At 45.6% G+C, this 19,831-nt stretch overlaps 2 protein-coding genes across 7 annotated transcripts; both read left to right on the forward strand.

Moving 5' to 3' along the window:
- The first annotated feature begins 784 nt into the window (after window positions 1–784).
- On the forward strand, window positions 785–4,637 carry LOC120043226 (oocyte zinc finger protein XlCOF6-like). Of its 3 annotated transcripts, XM_038987879.1 has the most exons (5): window positions 785–1,338; window positions 1,627–1,810; window positions 2,123–3,238; window positions 3,484–3,598; window positions 3,635–4,637. In XM_038987879.1, exons 1-5 carry the CDS (start codon window positions 937–939, stop codon window positions 4,287–4,289), a joined length of 2,472 nt encoding a protein of 823 aa, XP_038843807.1. In that variant the 5' UTR covers window positions 785–936; the 3' UTR covers window positions 4,290–4,637. The 3 variants fall into 3 exon arrangements, with proteins under 3 accessions (XP_038843807.1, XP_038843805.1, XP_038843806.1); XM_038987877.1 differs by having other exon boundaries at window positions 3,484–4,637; XM_038987878.1 differs by having other exon boundaries at window positions 785–1,329; window positions 3,484–4,637.
- A 629-nt stretch (window positions 4,638–5,266) lies between these two features.
- Window positions 5,267–17,179, forward strand: LOC120043227 (zinc finger protein 182-like). 4 transcript variants are annotated; one of them, XM_038987882.1, is made up of 4 exons: window positions 5,267–5,514; window positions 13,979–14,210; window positions 14,924–15,757; window positions 16,038–17,179. In XM_038987882.1, the coding sequence occupies exons 1-4, from the start codon at window positions 5,506–5,508 to the stop codon at window positions 16,526–16,528; spliced, it is 1,566 nt and encodes a 521-aa protein (XP_038843810.1). In that variant the 5' UTR covers window positions 5,267–5,505; the 3' UTR covers window positions 16,529–17,179. The 4 variants fall into 4 exon arrangements, with proteins under 4 accessions (XP_038843810.1, XP_038843808.1, XP_038843811.1 ...); XM_038987880.1 differs by lacking the exons at window positions 13,979–14,210; window positions 14,924–15,757; window positions 16,038–17,179 and adding exons at window positions 7,234–7,465; window positions 7,904–8,866; window positions 9,042–10,672; XM_038987883.1 differs by lacking the exon at window positions 5,267–5,514 and adding an exon at window positions 13,179–13,589.
- Window positions 17,180–19,831: the final 2,652 nt, after the last annotated feature.

A 19,831-nucleotide genomic window follows, 5' to 3' on the forward strand; every position in this document is an offset into this window, starting at 1 on the left:
GGCCTACCCCGGCCAAACCCAGACGACTCTGGCCCAATTGGGCTCCAGAGTGGCGCAGCAGTCTAAGACACTGCATCTCAGTGCAAGAGGCGTCACAGCCCCTGGTTCAAATCCGCATTGTAAATAACAATTTGTTCTTAACCGACTTGCCTAGTTAATTAAAGGTTACATTTAAAAAAGATTTGTTTTAAGTAAATTGCGCACCGCCCTATGGGACTCCCAATAACGTCCGGGTGTGTTACAGCCTGGAATCGAACCAGGGACTGTAGTGACTCCTCTTGCACTGAGATGCAGTGCCTTAGACCGCTGCACCACTCGGGAGCCCAAACACAATCCTCACTCCTGCGCTGACTCTATTTGAAGGACCTGATCAGAGCCATTGATGAGGAATTAATTAGGTTCATGATATCATTAGTTACTGTATCCTATTGCAGATATGTCTGTTTAATTCATTGACACAACACATGATCTTTACTTTATTGAAGCTCCCTGATGGTGCTAAGAAACCTGATGACTGGCAGCAGTAGTATACCTACATCATGTGAAGACGGTCAGTGGGACCTTCTGCATAAGGTATTTGATTGAATAAATCATCATTTCAACAACTTGCATCTCTCAATTCAACAAACCGTTCAGTACCTATTCGGAAATTCTCCAGTTTTACGTCCTGTTTGTCTTCACACTCCAGTACAGTAGGTGGCGGTAATGCGCATTTTCAGTTGGTTTGCAAACATTACAAAAAACAACAACATTACAGTAGAATCAAAAAGGTGAAGAAGAAAATAGGAAGTAGTCGACGAGAAGCTAGCTAGAAGGGTAAATATTTAGCTAGCTGCATCACTTCAGAATACTGTACTAACTAATTAACAATCTATTTAACGGATTGTAGCTGTCTTGCCATTGACTACATTTTTGTTGGTACGTGGGTAGGACAATATGAGTGGAGAGAGGGAAACGTTGTTGGATGGAATCGAGCAGAGTTTGTGGAATTTAACCGAGAACAATTTACGTTACCTGTGTGAACGTTGTGGAATAGCTGGCCAAGATGGCTCCGACGTTAAAGGGAAGAATTATCGCTCGTTGCGTCGTAAAATAGAAGAATATTGTGAAAGTGATGATTTAATGAAATTAGAGGACCAGGGAATGTCTTGGTTACTCCAACTGCAAAACGACATCAAAACAATACAGCAAGATGCTAGCCTCAGCCAGTCAGCGCAAGTGGACACACTGGACGGCACCGAACCAAGCAGAACCAAGAACGAGGGGGGCGCTGAGAGGTTGACAGACCCAGCTCCAGAGAGACACATGCCACCAGAACGGAGGGAGAACGTGAGTGACGTGAGTATTACATCCCAGTCACAGAGACTTCACAGTTACTTGCCAGATAATTATAGTAGATCAGATACAGATTAGCTCAGCTTCAGCAGCCTAGAATCGCAGGCTATTTAGCCCGATCTAGGATCAGTTTAGCCATTTCGGATCATAACGAATGAATTATGTAGATAGGGGGGTGGGACCTGATCGTAGATCAGCACCAATACTCTGAGACGCTTTATTAATGTATAGGCCCAGATCCTTATCACTTTGTTAAGACTGCACTGACACACTCTCTATGTTGTATCGTAGGACTCAGAAGACCCATCCAGACAGTCCCCAGCCAGTTCTTCAGAACCCCAACTCTCGGCGTCATCACCGGGTCCTGACAGGAACCATGGTGACCAGAGGTCAAAACTGGGTAGTCTGCGGATAGTTCTACAAAAAGTTGTTGTCGTCAAGGAGGAGGAAGACGACTGGGATTGTTGTGTTACAGGTAAGTGATTAGATGTGTTAAGATGAGATGTACTTTAATGTCCATTAACTTAGAGCACTTTGTGTTCGTTTTCGTGTTAGTGCTGGATTGAACGAAAGACCGCACAGTCTGTAGGTAATTAGGCACGCCTAGGTGCAGGAGCCTATCTCCTGTTTCTGTAACGGAAGGCAGCTTGTTGTACAAGCCTTGGGACAGAATGTACAAGTACACCCACTGGACAGGACATTATACCCCAGGACCTAATGAAGAATAACAACATGAGCTGGACTCACGTGCCTCTGTTCCTTATTCTCTCCCGTCTCTGTCTCACAGGTGAGAGTCCCAACCAACCATCTGCCAGTGAATATAGTCCCTCTTCATCGGAAGAACCAGAACATTCCGAATCCGAAGATCCAGAACATTCCGAATACGAAGATCCTGAACATTCCGAATCAGAAGAACCTGAACAACGACGAGTGAAACGCAAAACTAAGACTCACAGCTGCCTAGCGTGTGGGAGGAAGTTTGTCTCCTTGTACACACTAAGGAGACACCAGAACAGGACCCACACAGGAGAGGAGACGGAGAACAGGACACACACAGGAGAGGAGACGGAGAAGAGTAAAGGACAGAGTCCTGCTTCAGGAGAACCTGAACAACAGAAGAGGAAATGGGGAGTCAGGAAGACCCACTCCTGCCCCGAGTGTGGAAGACACTGCCCATCGTTATCAGCACTGAAGGTCCACCAGAGAATCCACACTGGAGAGAAGCCTTACCTCTGCTCTGAGTGTGGGAAGGGCTTCACTTATCAAAGTAGCTTGAGATTACACCAGAAGAAAGACTCCGCTGACAAGGTGACCTGCTGCTGTGGACAAGAGTTCTCCTCAAAGTGCGTTCTGGAGGTTCACTGGAAGACGGACACTGGAGCCAAGCCTTACACCTGCTGTGTGTGTGGCAAGGGGTTCGGTAAAAAAGAACGGCTAAAAGAACACCAGAGATCCCACACAGGAGAGATGCCTTACTCTTGCTCTTTCTGTGGCAAGGGTTACTACCAAAAACCGGCTTGGAAAGCCCACGAGCGAACACACACCGAGGAGAAGCCCCTGTGCTCTGTGTGTGGACGGACCTTCTCTAATAAGACTACATTAAAAGTCCACCAACGAACACACACAGGAGAGAAGCCTTTCCTCTGCTCTGAGTGTGGCAAGGGCTTCCTCAGTAAAGCATACCTGACGACCCACCAGCGATTCAACTGTTCTGGGGGAGAGGAACGACGGCGAGCAAAGAGATTTCACAAGTGTCCGGACTGTGGGAAGGAGTTCACACAAGCAAACAAACTGGAGAGACACATGAGAACACACACAGGAGAGAGGCCTTACCAGTGCTCTGTGTGTGGGATGAGGTTCAACCAGAAAGGGAATCTCAAAACGCATTTTAAAGTGCACACAGGTGAGTGTCCTCCTTTACCATGAATCCATCCTGATGGACGACTAGCAAACTGTCAGTGATCAAAACCATGTTGTTTAAAACAACACGTAAACCATGACTTAGTATACTCATCCACACCTTAACAATAACATTGTTGCATGTTGCATTGGTTGAGTCCCAAACGACACCCTATTCATCTATAGTGCACTACTTTTGACCAGGGCCCATATGGGCTCACTGAGTGTCCGTGTGTCTTGTCTATACAGGAGGGGATCCCAGTTTAGTGGCTGACATGGAGACTCCCTCTGAACAACCTCGGGACAACAGACGTAAAGCTGGGAGACCACAACGCTGCCTCCATCAGCATGACGAGGAGGGAACATCCCACCACCTCCCGGCGCCACAGAGGGAGGAAACATCCCACCACCTCCCGGCGCCACAGAGGGAGGAAACATCCCACCACCTCCCGGCGCCACAGAGGGAGGAAACATCCCACCACCTCCCGGCGCCACAGAGGGAGGAAACATCCCACCACCTCCCGGCGCCACAGAGGGAGGAAACATCCCAACACCTCCCGGCGCCACAGAGGGAGGGAACATCCCACCACCTCCCGTCAGCACAGAAACCCACCATGTCCCCCAGGGGAGAAAAACACTATCTCTGCCCTGAATGTGGCAAGACTTACACCCGGGAATACGACCTCCGAGTCCACCTCAGAACGCACACAGGAGAGAGACCGTACCAGTGTGATGAATGCGGAAAGACCTTTGTTCGGAAACAAGGGCTCCGTCAACACCGGCGGTCACATGCTCCCAAGCCCATGGGACCGACCCGTCAGTTAGGCAGGCCCGTCAGCATGGGTTCCAGTAGCAGAAGACCTCACCAATCACCCAGGATGGGAAGCTCTAAGCAGCAGTTGTCCAGGGTTGATAAACCCATGCCTCCGTGCTCTAGTGTAGAGAGAGCCATGCCGTTCCATACAGTGGAGAGACCCATGCCTTTACATCGAGTGGAGAGACCCATGCCGTTACCAGACATGGAGAGAGAACACTGGCAGTACTGGCACCTTTAAACTCCATGGCTATGTCTGGCATCCTATTCCCTATATAGTGCACTACTTTTGACCAGGGCTCATGGGGTTCTGGACAAATGTAGTGCACTATAAATGGAATAGGGTGCCATTTTGGACACACTATGTCTCTCGTGACTAAACAGAACTGTTCTTCTTGCTTCCGTTTGTGTGTGAGTGTGTGTGTGTGTGTGTATGCGTGCATGTTGCTTCCTCATTTATGATCAGTATAATAATCGTTACCACTGAGCAAGATAATCTTGCCAACTGTTGTTATAGTAACGTACATATTTTTAGTCAACAAATTAAGCGATTGCATTTTTGTCCATTCTAGTGTTTAAAAAAATAAAATATATATCTTATGTTACTTATTGAAGCTGTAATGATACAAAACAAATCCACAGTGACGTACATGTCATAATGCCAGTGTCAAACGTTGGCCCTTTTTGTATATGCCTTCTAACATTTTAATTTCATTGACAGTATAAGCAGAGATGGCTAAGTTGTAAGAGATGTCATCTGTTGTCTTTACACTTCAGCCCGGATGGTGGTGTGTGTGTGTGTGTGTGTTGCTTCCTCATCTGTGATCAGTACAATAAAGTCTGCTGTATTGTGTAAGATAATCACTCCAACTTTAGTTGTCATCCTGTGCATATTTTAATCAACAAAAATGAAGTGTTTGCATTTTAGTCCTTGTGTTTTTTTATATCTTATGTTACTTATTGAAGCTGTCATGATACTAAGAAATCCACAGTGACTTGCATGTCATAATGCCATGGACCAATAAATTAACATTGGGAGGGGGGAAAAATGTATTTCTCTCTTTATTACCTTTATCTATAAAAAAACATTTGACTTCAGAAACGGTCAGACAGCTACGTTGCAAGAGACTTGTACTCCATTTTCTTTGTTCTCCAGACCGAATAGGGGCGCTAAAGCACAAACAAAAGACAACCTCATACCAGAAGTAGGAAGCCAAACTGAGTTGGACAGTTTACCGAACTTCACTTATAACACCTCATCGTTCAAAACACTTTTGCAGAAAAATGTATGAAAGGAAGACCGCAGCTTTTGATTAAATAGCCTCAGGCGTTGGTATTTCCCAGCCTCCATCCAACGAGACTCGATGTTACGACCAACAACATTGGCAGTCATCATTATACAGTTTAAACTAAACTAGCTTTCTAGTCAGTTAGCTCAGGGATTAATACCCTATGCTATGGACGAGGTAAGAATCTGAATGTGAGCTAGCCACATCTCTTTTCTGCAATCTGCTCAGCGGTTGCTATACCAAATGTTGTGGCTAGCTAGCAAATCAAGTTGCTCAGTATTTTATAGACTACAGCGAATGGTAGCAACATCAGTAACGTTACTAGCTAACAATGTTGTAGCTTGCTGATATGATGTTTTCTATGAAGGTAACGTAGCTAGTTAACTGGCCAGCTAGCTAGATGAATGACAATACAATCAACAGTAGCTGGTGTATTTTGGTTTGCATTGATTGATATCAAATGTTATTGGTCATATACACATATTTAGCATATTTTATTGCGGGTGTAGCGAAATGCTTGTGTTCCTGGCTCCAACAGTGCATTAGTATTGTAATGAAACAGCAGGGAGCAGGTCTCGAACCCTCGACCTCCTAGCCCGAGGTCCGGCGCGCTATCGACTGTGCCGCAAAAGCATGCTCGAGCGGCAGAGTCGATTTCCGCGCTTATAAACACAGGGTCGTTACACTACTCCCTCCTTTCAAAGAGCGCGTCCTCGCGCTAGCTTGCGACTTTACGTCTTACAGGAACGCGCTCACCGGCCAAGCACACGCACTGTCGTGGATGCGAGGTCCGATCACTTCCGACACCAATGTAATGAAACAGCAGGGAGCAGGTCTCGAACCCTCGACCTCCTAGCCCGAGGTCCGGCGCGCTATCGACTGTGCCGCAAAAGCATGCTCAAGCGGCAGAGTCGATTTCCGCGCTTATAAACCCAGGGTCGTTACAGTATCTAACAATACACAACAATACACAAATCTAAAAGTAAATTAATGGAATCAAGAAATATATAAACATTAGGACGAGCTATGTCGGAGTGGCATTGACTAAAATAAAGTAAAATAGAATACAGTATATACGTAAGACTAAAGCAGTATGTAAACATTTTTAAAGTGACCAGTGTTCCATTATTAAAGTGGCCAGAGATTCCATGTCGGTGTATATAGGGCAGCAGCCTCTAAGGTGCAGGGTTGAGTAACCGGGTGGAAGTCATCTAGTGATGGCTATTTAAAAGTCTCATGGCCTTGAGATAGAAGCTGTTTTTCAGCCTACCTGTCCAACTTTGATGCACCTGTACTGACCTTGCCTTCTGGATGATAGCGGGGTGAACAGGCTGTGGCTCGGGTGGTTGATGTCCTTGATGATCTTTTTGGCCTTCCTGTGACATCGGGTGCTGTAAGTGTCCTGGAGGGCAGGTAGTGTGCCCCTGGTGATGCGTTGGGCAGACCGCACCACCCTCTGGAGAGCCCTGCGGTTGCGGGCGGTGCAGTTGCCGTACCAGGTGGTGATGCAGCCCGACAGGATGCTCTCAATTGTGCATCTGTAAAAGTTTGTTAGGGTCTTCAGGGCTAAGATACATTTCTTCAGCCTCCTGAGGTTGAAGAGGCGCTGTTGTGCCTTCTTCACCACACTGTCTGTGTGGGGGGACCGTTTCAGATTGTCAGGGATGTGTACGCTGAGGAACCTGAAGCTTTCCACCTTCTCCACTGATAAGTTCCTAAACCAGTTATACTTAGCTGGAAAGGTTTATTTCAAAGAGAAGTTGTCTTTTTCCATAACAAGCAAACAAAAAAATTGCCTTGCTATTTAGGATGGTGTCATATTGCTAAATCTACATATTAAATAATGGAACTAGCTAGTGTGCTGTTAAAACTGCGCTGTCACTCTTCATCATATAGGATTCTGAAGACCCGTCCAGCCCGTCTCCATCCTGCTCCACTGAACCCCAACCCACTGTGTCCCCGGGTCCTGACAGGAACCATGGTGACCAGGAGGACAGTAACCATGGTGATCAGAAAGACACAGCGCAGGGTCAGGAGAGGGTTACTGTGAGTCTGGACATCAACAGTGAAACACCAACATTTAATATTGTAGTCAAAGAAGAAGAAGACTGGGAACTAGATAATACAGGTGGGTAGCTGGAACCAGGCTAACTTGGGATGAGTCCCAAAGGGTATGCTATTCCCTTTATAGTGCACTACTGTAGACCAGAATGGCACCCTATTCCCTTTATAGTGCACTACTGTAGACCAGAATGGCACCCTATTCCCTTTATAGTGCACTACTGTAGACCAGAATGGCATCCTATTCCCTATATAGTGCACTACTGTTGACCAGAATGGCACCCTATTCCCTATATAGTCCACTACTCTTGACCAGAACCCTATGGCTATGGTCAAAATTAGTGCACTTTATAGGGTGCTGTCTTGGATAGCTTTGCCATAAATTCTACAACAGGAGAAGCACAGGAGATATTGTAAAATAAGGGAGAAACCCGGTAGGTATGCATATGCACACTGAGTCTGACTCAGTCTCACTGACTATATCTGTCCTGTCTCATCCCCACAGGAGAGAGTCCCAGCCATCACTCTGCAGGTGGGAAGAGACCCTCTACATCAGGAGAACCTGAGCAACACCAGATGAAACGCAGAACGAGGCAGAAAAAGACCCACCCATGCCCAGATTGTGGGAAACACTGCCAGACATTATCGGCACTACAAATACACATGAGAACCCACACAGGAGAGAAGCCTTACGCTTGCTTTGTGTGTGAGAAAACGTTCATTATTAGGCAAGCTTTGAAAACACACCAGCGAACACACACAGGAGAGAAGCCTTATACCTGCTCTGAGTGTGGGAAGGGTTTCGCTCATCAATGTAGTTTGAGATACCACCAAAAGAGGAATTCTGAACAGATTAAAACAGACCCGAATGAGAAGATGACCTGCTGCTGTGGACAAGAGTTCTCCTCAAAGTGCGTTCTGGAGGTTCACTTGAAGACGGACACTGGAGCCAAGCCTTACACCTGCTGTGTGTGTGGCAAGAGGTTCAATAAAGAATCATTAAAAGAACACCAGAGATCCCATACAGGAGAGATGCCTTACTCTTGCTCTTTCTGTGGCAAGGGTTACTATCACAAACCGGCTTGGAAAGCCCACGAGCGAACACACACCGAGGAGAAGCCCCTGTGCTCTGTGTGCGGACGGACCTGCTCTAGTAAGTATACGTTAAAAGTCCACGAGCGAACACACACAGGAGAGATGCCTTACCTCTGCTCTGAGTGTGGCAAGGGCTTCATCAGTAAAGGACTCCTGATGACCCACGAGCGATTCAACTGTTCTGGGGGAGAGGAACGATGGCGACCAAAGAGATTTCACAAGTGTCCGGACTGTGGGAAGGAGTTCACACAAGCAAACAAACTGGAGAGACACATGAGAACACACACAGGAGAGAGGCCTTACCAGTGCTCTGTGTGTGGGATGAGGTTCAACCAGAAAGGGAATCTCAAAACGCATTTTAAAGTGCACACAGGTGAGTGTCCTCCTTTACCATGAATCCATCCTGATGGACGACTAGCAAACTGTCAGTGATCAAAACCATGTTGTTTAAAACAACATGTAAACCATGACTTAGTATACTCATCCACACCTTAACAATAACATTGTTGCCTTGTGTCTGTCTCTCCGTCCGTTTGTCTGTCATGCAGGCAGGGATCCCAGTTTGCTGCCTGACATGGACATGAGGACGACTTCTTCAGAAGCAGCGAAACAACCTCCGGACAACAGACATGATGTTGGGAAACCACAACGCTGCCTGAATCAGATTGGCAAGGAGGGGACCCACAATCTACCGGCACCACAAACCCACAACCTACCGGCACCACAAACCCACAACCCACCGGCACCACAAACCCACAACCCACCGGCACCACAAACCCACAACCCACCGGCACCACAAACCCACAACCCACCGGCACCACAAACCCACAACCTTCCGGCAGCACAAACCCACAACCTACCGGCACCACAAACCCACAACCTACCGGCACCACAAACCCACAACCCACCGGCACCACAAACCCACAACCTTCCGGCAGCACAAACCCACAACCTACCGGCACCACAAACCCACAACCTACCGGCACCACAAACCCACAATCTACCGGCACCACAACCCCACAATCTACCGGCACCACAACCCCACAACCTACTGGCACCACAACCCCACAACCTTCCGGCACCACAAACCCACAACCTACCGGCACCACAAACCCACAACCTTCCGGCACCACAAACCCACAACCTACCGGCACCACAAACCCACAACCTTCCGGCACCACAACCCCACAACCTTCCGGCACCACAAACCCACAACCTACCGGCACCACAAACCCACAACCTTCCGGCACCACAAACCCACAACCTACCGGCAGCACAAACCCACAACCATCCGGCACCACAAACCCACAACCTACCGGCACCACAAACCCACAACCATCCGGCACCACAAACCCACAACCATCCGGCACCACAGAGGGAGGTAAGCCACCACCTCCCGTCAGCACAGAAACCCACCATGTCCCCCAGGGGAGAAAAACACTATCTCTGCCCTGAATGTGGCAAGACTTACACCCGGGAATACGACCTCCGAGTCCACCTCAGAACGCACACAGGAGAGAGACCGTACCAGTGCTATGACTGCGGGAAGGCCTACGTCCGGAAAAACAATCTCCAACAACACCAGCGGTCACATGCTCCCAAGCCCATGGGACCGACCCGCCATTTAGGCAGACCACCCAGGGTAGGCTCTAGTAGTGGAAGGTCTAACCAATCACCCAGGGTAGGAAGAGCTAAGCAAAAAATACATACATCAATGTAAATATGAGAGACTCATGCCCTTACCGCAGATGGAGAGAGGACACTGGCAGTACTGGCACCTTTAAACATGTGGCTGGGTGCATAACTTCATCCCAAATGGCACCCTATTCCCTATATAGTGCACTACTTTTGACCAGGGCCCATATGGGAACCTTAAGGGCTCTGCTGAAATGTAGTGCACTATATAGGGAATAGGGTGCTATTTTGGACACCCACAATGCCTCTTATGACTACAGAATCGTTCTTCTTTCTGGTGTGTGCGCATGTCTGTATGCACTCACGTATTTGTGTGTGTGTTGTTGTAATCAGTACAATACAGTCCACTGTGTTGTGTAAGATAATCATACTATGTAATCCTGTGCATTTTATTTCATATATCTTATTTTACTTATTGAAGCTATCATGATACTAAGAAATGACTTGCATTTCATATAACGCCATGGTCTAATAAATGAACATTTGGGGGAAAACGTCTCTCCTTTATTACCCTTATCCAGGACACACTGACGTCACAGATGCGCGACTCTTTCGCGGCAGTAAGAAAGCCATTCAACATAGCCTAGATTGACGTTCTTATTACTTCTAAACAAAATACACTTGTTGGGGTTCTTATAGGCTTACAATGATGTTTTGATTCTTTCTTGAACAGTCGCTAAGATTATATTTGGTTGTGATCTTTGCAAAATAACTATTTTGGATGTAGCAGTTGTTAGCTAGAATGCTAACGCTCAATGATTATAGCCAGTCGCAAAAGCTAGCCAAAAATACATTTTACTAGTTTAAGTATAATGCAGTTGATTTGTGATGACACAAACATATTAAGCAGGACATTCATACGAGCCTTAAAATCCAAGTATAATCCAATAGTAGTGTGAAATGCACTCATAAGCAACATGTAAATAGAGGCTTTTTTTGCTGGCATTCTATAAGAACTCCCCCTTGTTCTTCCACCAACTTGCGGGAATGTTTGCAAACAGAAAGGGGTCTATAAAACATTTGATTTCAGAAGCGGTCAGATAGCTACAGGTAACTGCCAGAATAAAGGAAACGGGTTTCAGCCAGGGATCTCCAACCTTGTTCCTGGAGAGCAACCCTCCTACATGTTTCGCTCCAACCCCAGTTGTAACTAACCAGATTCAGCTCATCAATCAGCTAATTATTAGAATCAGCTCATCAACCAGCTAATTATTAGAATCAGGTGCGCTACATGAAGGTTGTAGCAAAAACCTACAGGATGGAACAGTGTTGTAGAGTCCTGGTTGAAACCTACAGGATGGAACAGTGTTGTAGAGTCCTGGTTGAAACCTACAGGATGGAACAGTGTTGTAGAGTCCTGGTTGAAACCTACAGGATGGAACAGTGTGGAGAAGCCTGCTTTAAACCTACAGGATGGAACAGTGTTGGAGAGGCCTGCTTTAAACCTACAGGACGGTAGCTCCCCAGGAACAGTGTTGGAGAGGCCTGGTTTAAACCTACAGGATGGAACAGTGTTGGAGAGGCCTGCTTTAAACCTACAGGACGGAACAGTGTTGGAGAGGCCTGCTTTAAACCTACAGGATGGAACAGTGTTGGAGAGGCCTGCTTTAAACCTACAGGACGGAACAGTGTTGGAGACGCCTGCTTTAAACCTACAGGACGGAACAGTGTTGGAGAGGCCTGCTTTAAACCTACAGGACGGAACAGTGTTGGAGAGGCCTGGTTTAAACCTACAGGATGGAACAGTGTTGGAGAGGCCTGCTTTAAACCTACAGGACGGAACAGTGTTGGAGAGGCCTGCTTTAAACCTACAGGACGGAACAGTGTTGGAGAGGCCTGCTTTAAACCTACAGGATGGAACAGTGTTGGAGAGGCCTGGTTTAAACCTACAGGACGGAACAGTGTTGGAGAGGCCGGCTTTAAACCTACAGGACGGAACAGTGTTGGAGAGGCCTGCTTTAAACCTACAGGACGGTAGCTCCCCAGGAACAGTGTTGTAGAGCCCTGGTTTAAACCTACAGGACGGTAGCTCCCCAGGAACAGTGTTGGAGAGCCCTGGTTTAAACCTACAGGACGGTAGCTCCCCAGGAACAATGTTGGAGAGCCCTGGTTTAAACCTACAGGACGGTAGCTCCCCAGGAACAGTGTTGGAGAGCCCTGTTTATAACCTACAGGACGGTAGCTCCCCAGGAACAGTGTTGTAGAGCCCTGGTTTAAACCTACAGGATGGTAGCTCCCCAGGAACAGTGTTGGAGAGCCCTGTTTATAACCTACAGGACGGTAGCTCCCCAGGAACAGGGTTGGAGAGCCCTGGTTTAAACCTACAGGACGGTAGCTTCACAGGAACAGTGTTGGAGAGCCCTGGTTTAGGGTGATCACTCAAATTGGCTGTAATGAGGGACGAGTGTTTGCAGGTATTTGTTTTTTTCCTTTCAATTAAGACAGAGATCCTTACTAAAGAGTGGCCTTTATTCGTCAATCAAGTACAAGGGTGGAGCGAAAACCTGCAGACACTCGGCCCTCCCCGGAATGAGTTTGACACGTGCTCTAAGGCAGCGTTTCCCAAAACCATGCCAGGAAAATGCATCCTACACCATAACATAATTTGTATCCCTCATTTACTCAACAGTTTTACTCCAACACTCAGACATATTTTACAACATATTTGTGTTTAGTGAGTCTGCCAGATCAGAGGCAGTAGGAATGACCAGGGATGTTCTCTGTTTAGTGAGTCTGCCAGATCAGAGGCAGTAGGAATGACCAGGGATGTTATCTTGATACATGCGTGTATTGAAACATTTTCCTGTCCCGCTAGCATTCGAAATGTAATGGGTACTTTTGGGTGTCAGGGAAAATGTATGGAGTAAAAAGTACATTATTTGGAGTAAAAAGTTGTCGAAAATGTAAAGTACAGATACCCCCCAAAACTACTTATGTAGTACCTCAAAGTATTTTGACTTAATTAAGTACGTTGCACCACTGCAAGAGATCTGTAATCTATTGCCTTTAACTTCCAGACCGCATTTCGGCGCTAATGCACACTCAAAAGACAACCTAAACCGGAAGTACGAAGCCAAAGAGAGTTTGACAGTTTATTTACCAGTTTATTTAAATGTACATTGTAACGTTAGCATAGCTATTTGTAAAAATAATACAGTAACTTTCGATTAAATATTCTCAGGTGTTGGTATTTCCCAGCCTACATCCAACGAGACGCGAGGTTACGACCAACAAAATTGGCAGTCATCATAAATTAAAACTAAACTAGATTTATATCTAATTTATCAGTTAGCTAGCTAGCTCAGGGATTGATTTACAATGGAAGAGGTAGTAATCTGAACGTGTGCTAGCCACATCACTTTTCTGCTCTGCAAACTGCTCGTTTGTTGCTATACCAAATGGTGCGGCTAGCTTGCAAGTCAAGTTGCTCAGTATTTTGTAGAGTACAACGCATGCTAGCAACAGCAGTACTAGCTAGTTACGTTGTTGTTGCTTGATGATGTGGTTTTGTTTTCTAGTAGGTATCTAACGTTAGCTAACATAAGGTAACTGGCTAGCTAGCTAGGTGAATGAAAATCCAATGAAAATTAGCTGCTGTAATTTGGTTTGCATTGATTGATCGTTTTTAAACCAGGTATATTTAGTTGGAACGGTTTCTTTACTGAGAAATGGTCATTTCTATAACAAGCAGAGACATTGCCTTGCTGTTAAGGATGGTGTCATATTGCTGAGTCCATCTTTCATAATGAAGCTTGTTGTGAAAACTGCACTGTCACTCTTCATCATATAGGACTCTGAAGACCCGTCCAGCCCGTCTCCATCCTGCTCCACTGAACCCCAACCCACTGTGTCCCTGGGTCCTGACAGGAACCATGGTGACCAGGAGGACAGTAACCATGGTGATCAGAAAGACACACTGCAGGGTCAGGAGAGGGTTACTGTGAGTCTGGACATCAACAGTGAAACACCAACATTTAATATCGTAGTCAAAGAAGAAGAAGACTGGGAACTAGATAATACAGGTGGGTAGCTGGAGCCAGGCTCTCTATGGTCCACTGGGCTCTAATCAAAAGTGGTGCACTATATAGGGAAATAGGGTGGCATGATTTGGGACTCAGTCTTGTATGTTGCCCTAAATCTGAATGGGAGTAGCACGGGAGGTGGTGTAAAACAATGGAGAAACCCAGTAGGTATGTACAGTAAACTTAGACTCAGTCCCAGCCATCACTCTGCAGGCGGGGAGAGACCCTCTACATCAGGAGAACCTGACTCAGTCTCACTGACTATATCTGTCCTGTCTCATCCCCACAGGAGAGAGTCCCAGCCATCACTCTGCAGGCGGGGAGAGACCCTCTACATCAGGAGAACCTGAGTCTGACTCAGTCTCACTGACTATATCTGTCCTGTCTCATCCCCACAGGAGAGAGTCCCAGCCATCACTCTGCAGGCGGGGAGAGACCCTCTACATCAGGAGAACCTGACTCCGTCTCACTGACTATATCTGTCCTGTCTCATCCCCACAGGAGAGAGTCCCAGCCATCACTCTGCAGGCGGGGAGAGACCCTCTACATCAGGAGAACCTGACTCAGTCTCACTGACTATATCTGTCCTGTCTCATCCCCACAGGAGAGAGTCCCAGCCATCACTCTGCAGGCGGGGAGAGACCCTCTACATCAGGAGAACCTGAGTCTGACTCAGTCTCACTGACTATATCTGTCCTGTCTCATCCCCACAGGAGAGAGTCCCAGCCATCACTCTGCAGGTGGGGAGAGACCCTCTACATCAGGAGAACCTGAGCAACACCAGATGAAATGCAGAACGAGGCAGAAAAAGACCCACTCATGCCCAGATTGTGGGAAACACTGCCAGACATTATCGGCACTACAAATACACATGAGAACCCACACAGGAGAGAAGCCTTATACCTGCTCTGAGTGTGGGAAGGGCTTCACTCATCAATGTAGTTTGAGATACCACCACCAGAAGAAACATTCTGAACAGATTAAAACAGACCCGGATGACAAGATTGGCTGCTGTTGTGGACAAGAGTTCTCTTCAAAGAATGTTCTGGAGGTTCACTTGAAGACAAACGCTGGCGACAAGCCTTACGCCTGCTGTGTGTGTAAGAAGACTTTTACTCATAAAGCATTACTGAAAGTACACCAGCGATCCCACACAGGAGAGAAGCCTTTCTCTTGCTCTCTGTGTGAGAAGAGTTTTACTCAAAAAGGAAATTTGACAACACACGAGAAGTCGCACGCCGGAGAGAAACATCCTTGCTCAGTCTGTGGAAAGAGTTTCACTCAGAAAGGCTATCTGAAGATTCATCAGCGGCTTCACTGTTCTGAAGGGGACTTGAGTTCCTCTGTATCAAGAGAACTTGAACACCGACAGAGGAGAGCTAAGGAGACTCACAGATGCCCAGACTGTGGGAAGGAGTTCCCTCAAACATATTACCTGGACAGACACATGAGAACACACACAGGAGAGAGGCCTTACCAGTGCTCTGTGTGTGGGATGAGTTTCACGCAGAAAGGAAATTTAAAAACGCATCAGAAAGTGCATACAGGTGAGAACACTTTATGCTGTCGTTGATTTATTATTATTGATTAATCCTGATTGACGACGACAGCCTACACTCCTAACAGCTTAACATGTAGCACGTTGCATGTAACACATTCATGGAAGTCGTAGGACCCTGGTTTGCAAGCTACAAATAGTGTGTGGGCTACAGAGAGAGAGAAAAAACAAAGTGGAATTAAAACAAATAGGGCATTAAATTACATTTTAAAACTAGGAAATAGGATATCTGAAACAGCTCAGATTTGCACACTGTTTCTTTCCCACAGGAGATTATCCCAGCTCCTGGTCCACCGGTGAGGGTAGTCCCTGTACATCGGGAGAAGCTGAACAACACCAGGAGAACCACACGGCCGTCACATCTCACGCCTGCCTAGTGTGTGGCGAGGTATACTCAAACCTCCCAGAACTACACAAACACATGAGATCTCACTCGGGAGAAAAGTGTCTCATCTGCCCTGTGTGTGGCAAGACTTACTCCAGAGAATTTGACCTCAAAGTCCACCTCAGAACACATACAGGAGAGAAACCCCACGAGTGCATCGAATGCGGCAAGAGCTTTGTCCGTAAACAAGGGCTCCGGCAGCACCAGCGGACACATGATGCCAAGCCCATCGGACCTACCCGCCAGTTAGGCAGGCCAAAGCAGTTAACCACCATGGACAGGCCAAAGCATTTATCCAGGGCTCAGATGTCCAAGAAAGTGCCTAAAATGGAGAGTGATACAGAGATGCAGGACTGCCAGTACTATGACAATTAACCGCGACTTTGTCTCTTAGTAGGTAGAGTTCTTCTCGCTGTGTCTGTGTTGTCGCCATCTCTGATCAGTAAGATAATCATGCTAACTCTCACTCATCAATCAACATATTATGATCAACAAAAAGGGGGGGGAGTGTCCCTTTTTTGGGGGTCAATTTTTCATCAATGCTGTGATGGTGCTAAGAAATCAACAGTGACTTGTAGCCCACTTGTGAAATGTTCCTCACTGATAATAACCATGTCATGATTAATAAAGAAGCATTCTGGTTAGGACACCTGTTGTCTTTCCCTCCAGGCACAGCGTCCTTCTCGAGATAATTTTGAGTCCATTCACAGTGCATGAGGTTAGCTAACGTCAGCTAGGTAGGTAACTAGTTGGCGCCATAGAGATCCTATTAAATTATCCTATTAAATTACAAGAGGGGCTATGCCATAAACCCTCAAAGTTCCATAGTGGAGCCAAAATGGCAGCCATCTTGGTCAGGGAGAAATACAAAACCAGTCTAATTGGTATGAACGGCAGTAGGTGATGCATTTCCTGTTTTTACTGATGCAGGAAAATAAAAGTAAGACGTGATGTATCAGAAATTGTGTCGTAAATTACATTCAACCTAAAATATTGGTCATATAATTAGAAATACCTGTTATACAGGTTTTATACAAATGTTCTGTATAAATAATCTCTAAAATATATGCAAACAGACCATAAATGTCTCCGGTTTTTTTTTTCTTGGAAAGCTGTGACTGCTTTTATATCATACAATATTACTACTTGTTGCATTTACAAGTTGTCTAGTTAATTTAAACAATTGATGTAATCATTCCTGTAAATCTGCCTGGCTAGCGAGCTAACACACGTACAGTGCAGATAAATTCTTCACATTAGGTGAGATTCTACATGTTATTCTGGGTGTAACTCACAGAGAACCTATTCAATTAGATTAGGTGAGATTCTACATGTTATTCTGGGTGTAACTCACAGAGATCCTATTCAATTAGATTAGGTGAGATTCTACATGTTATTCTGTGTGTAACTCACAGATATCCTATTTAATTAGATTAGGTGAGATTCTACATGTTATTCTGTGTGTAACTCACAGAGATCCTATTTAATTAGATTAGGTGAGACTCTACATGTTATTCTGGGTGTAACTCACAGAGATCCTATTCAATTAGATTAGGTGAGATTCTACATGTTATTCTGTGTGTAACTCACAGAGATCCTATTCAATTAGATTAGGTGAGATTCTACATGTTATTCTGGGTGTAACTCACAGAGATCCTATTCAATTAGATCAGGTGAAATTCTACATGTTATTCTGTGTGTAACTCACAGAGATCCTATTAGATTAGGTGAGATTCTACATGTTATTCTGTGTGTAACTCACAGAGATCCTATTAGATTAGGTGAGATTCTACATGTTATTCTGTGTGTAACTCACAGAGATCCTATTTAATTAGATTAGGTGAGATTCTACATGTTATTCTGTGTGTAACTCACAGAGATCCTATTAGATTAGGTGAGATTCTACATGTTATTCTGTGTGTAACTCACAGAGATCCTATTTAATTAGATTAGGTGAGATTCTACATGTTATTCTGGGTGTAACTCACAGAGATCCTATTCAATTACATTAGGTGAGATTCTACATTTTAGCACAGCTCAACATTACTATCTTTACATTATGGAACACTTCACATCAAAGAAACAACTGTACAGGTACCCCCTGTATACAGCCTCGCTATTGTTATTTTACTGCTGCTCTTTAATTATTTGTTACTTTTAATTATTTTTGGGGGGTATTTTTTTTCTTAAAACTGCATTGTTGTTTAAGGGCTTGTAAAGTAAGCATTTCACTGTAAGGTCTACACCTGTAGTATTCGGCGCATGTGACAAATAATATTTGATTTGACACTGGCAGCACTACTATCTCTACCCTCTTTCAGAAGTGTGCACTTGGTCACGACCCCTCATGCATTTAAAGCCATTGGATTGGTGCAAGCATGGCTAGAGGGAGTTTCCACCATATTCCTTTTACACCAATCCCTTCCTTTAAATACATGAGGGGGAGTGTGCGAGTGCACAAGGGTAGAGAATCCGATTGTAACCACTGGCCTTTGACCGAGTACTCGTAAACTCACACAGAGTCTTTCTTTCCTGCAGAAGAGCTCCCCTGGTTTGTACCCTGTTGAGGAGAATCCCTCTACAATAAGATTACCTGCCCACCACCGGGAGAAGGTAAAGAGATCTCACCACTGTTCAACGTGTGGGAAAGAACTGCTCATATAAACTAAGGTTACACGAAGGTTAGTGAAGCCTCACTGTTGCTCTGTGTGTGGGAGGGGATTCACACAGAAAGGAAATCTGGAAACGCAAAAAGGTGAGAAGAAGCCTTAGCCCGAGACCCCGGACAATGGAAAGACATTCCACATCTCACATTTTACGTAAGAATAATAATAATCTCACGCTGATTTAAGTTATTCTGAGCCAGACTATGAAATTTGTCAGTTTGATGTAAAAAGCTAACTAGATCTCAGCTTCAACCTCTTCCATGCAGGACTGAACCCCAGGTTGTGGTCTCCTGGTGAGGAGTCCCTCTACATCAGGAGAACCGGAACAGCACCAGGAGCACAACACAGCTAGGAAGACTCACCTACCAGCTCCACAGATGGACACGAGAACTCATTAAGGAGAGAACCAGCCTCACCAATGCTCTGTTTGTGGGAAGCCATTCACTGAGAAAAGGACAATTAGAAGACCACTAGTTAGAAGACCACTAGTTAGAAGACCACTAGTTAGTGCATATTAAAGAGAAGCCTTACCTCTTCCCTGACTGTGGGAAGAGATTTGTCAGTGGAAGCTATATTCAAATGGGCTTAGAAGTCACGAGAGAACTCACACTAGAGAAAGACCCTACAGCTGCCCTGTGTGTAGAAAGAGTTTCAAGCAACAAAATCAAGTACCAAAACATTTATAGACACACACTGCCCCATCTGTGGAAAAACGTATGGTTCAGAAGATTCTCTCAAAGACCACTTAAGAGTTTACACAGGGGAGAGATCTTACCTTTGTGCTGAATTTTATTTCAGCTTTATTTAACCAGGTAGGCCAGTTGAGAACAAGTTCTCATTTACAACTGCGACCTGGCCACTTAAATAATGTTTACATACTGTTTTACCCACTTTGTATGTATATACTGTATTCTAGCCAAGGCTAATGCTATATTACTACTGCTATACACACCTTTTCTATTGATATGCTGTCTATACACACCTCAACATATATACAATGACATTCCAGCAT

This window comes from Salvelinus namaycush, unplaced genomic scaffold (assembly GCF_016432855.1).
Source record: "Salvelinus namaycush isolate Seneca unplaced genomic scaffold, SaNama_1.0 Scaffold88, whole genome shotgun sequence".
NCBI classification, from domain to species: domain Eukaryota; kingdom Metazoa; phylum Chordata; class Actinopteri; order Salmoniformes; family Salmonidae; genus Salvelinus; species Salvelinus namaycush.

Coding starts and splice junctions, on each gene's coding strand:
- LOC120043226 (XM_038987877.1), top strand. CDS start 937: ATGAGTGGAGAGAGGGAAACGTTGTTGGATGGAATCGAGCAGAGTTTG. Junction 1,811..2,122: donor CTGGGATTGTTGTGTTACAG/GTAAGTGATTAG, acceptor TCTGTCTCACAG/GTGAGAGTCCCAACCAACCA. Junction 3,239..3,483: donor GCATTTTAAAGTGCACACAG/GTGAGTGTCCTC, acceptor TTGTCTATACAG/GAGGGGATCCCAGTTTAGTG.
- LOC120043227 (XM_038987880.1), top strand. Junction 7,466..7,903: donor CTGGGAACTAGATAATACAG/GTGGGTAGCTGG, acceptor TCATCCCCACAG/GAGAGAGTCCCAGCCATCAC. Junction 8,867..9,041: donor GCATTTTAAAGTGCACACAG/GTGAGTGTCCTC, acceptor TCTGTCATGCAG/GCAGGGATCCCAGTTTGCTG.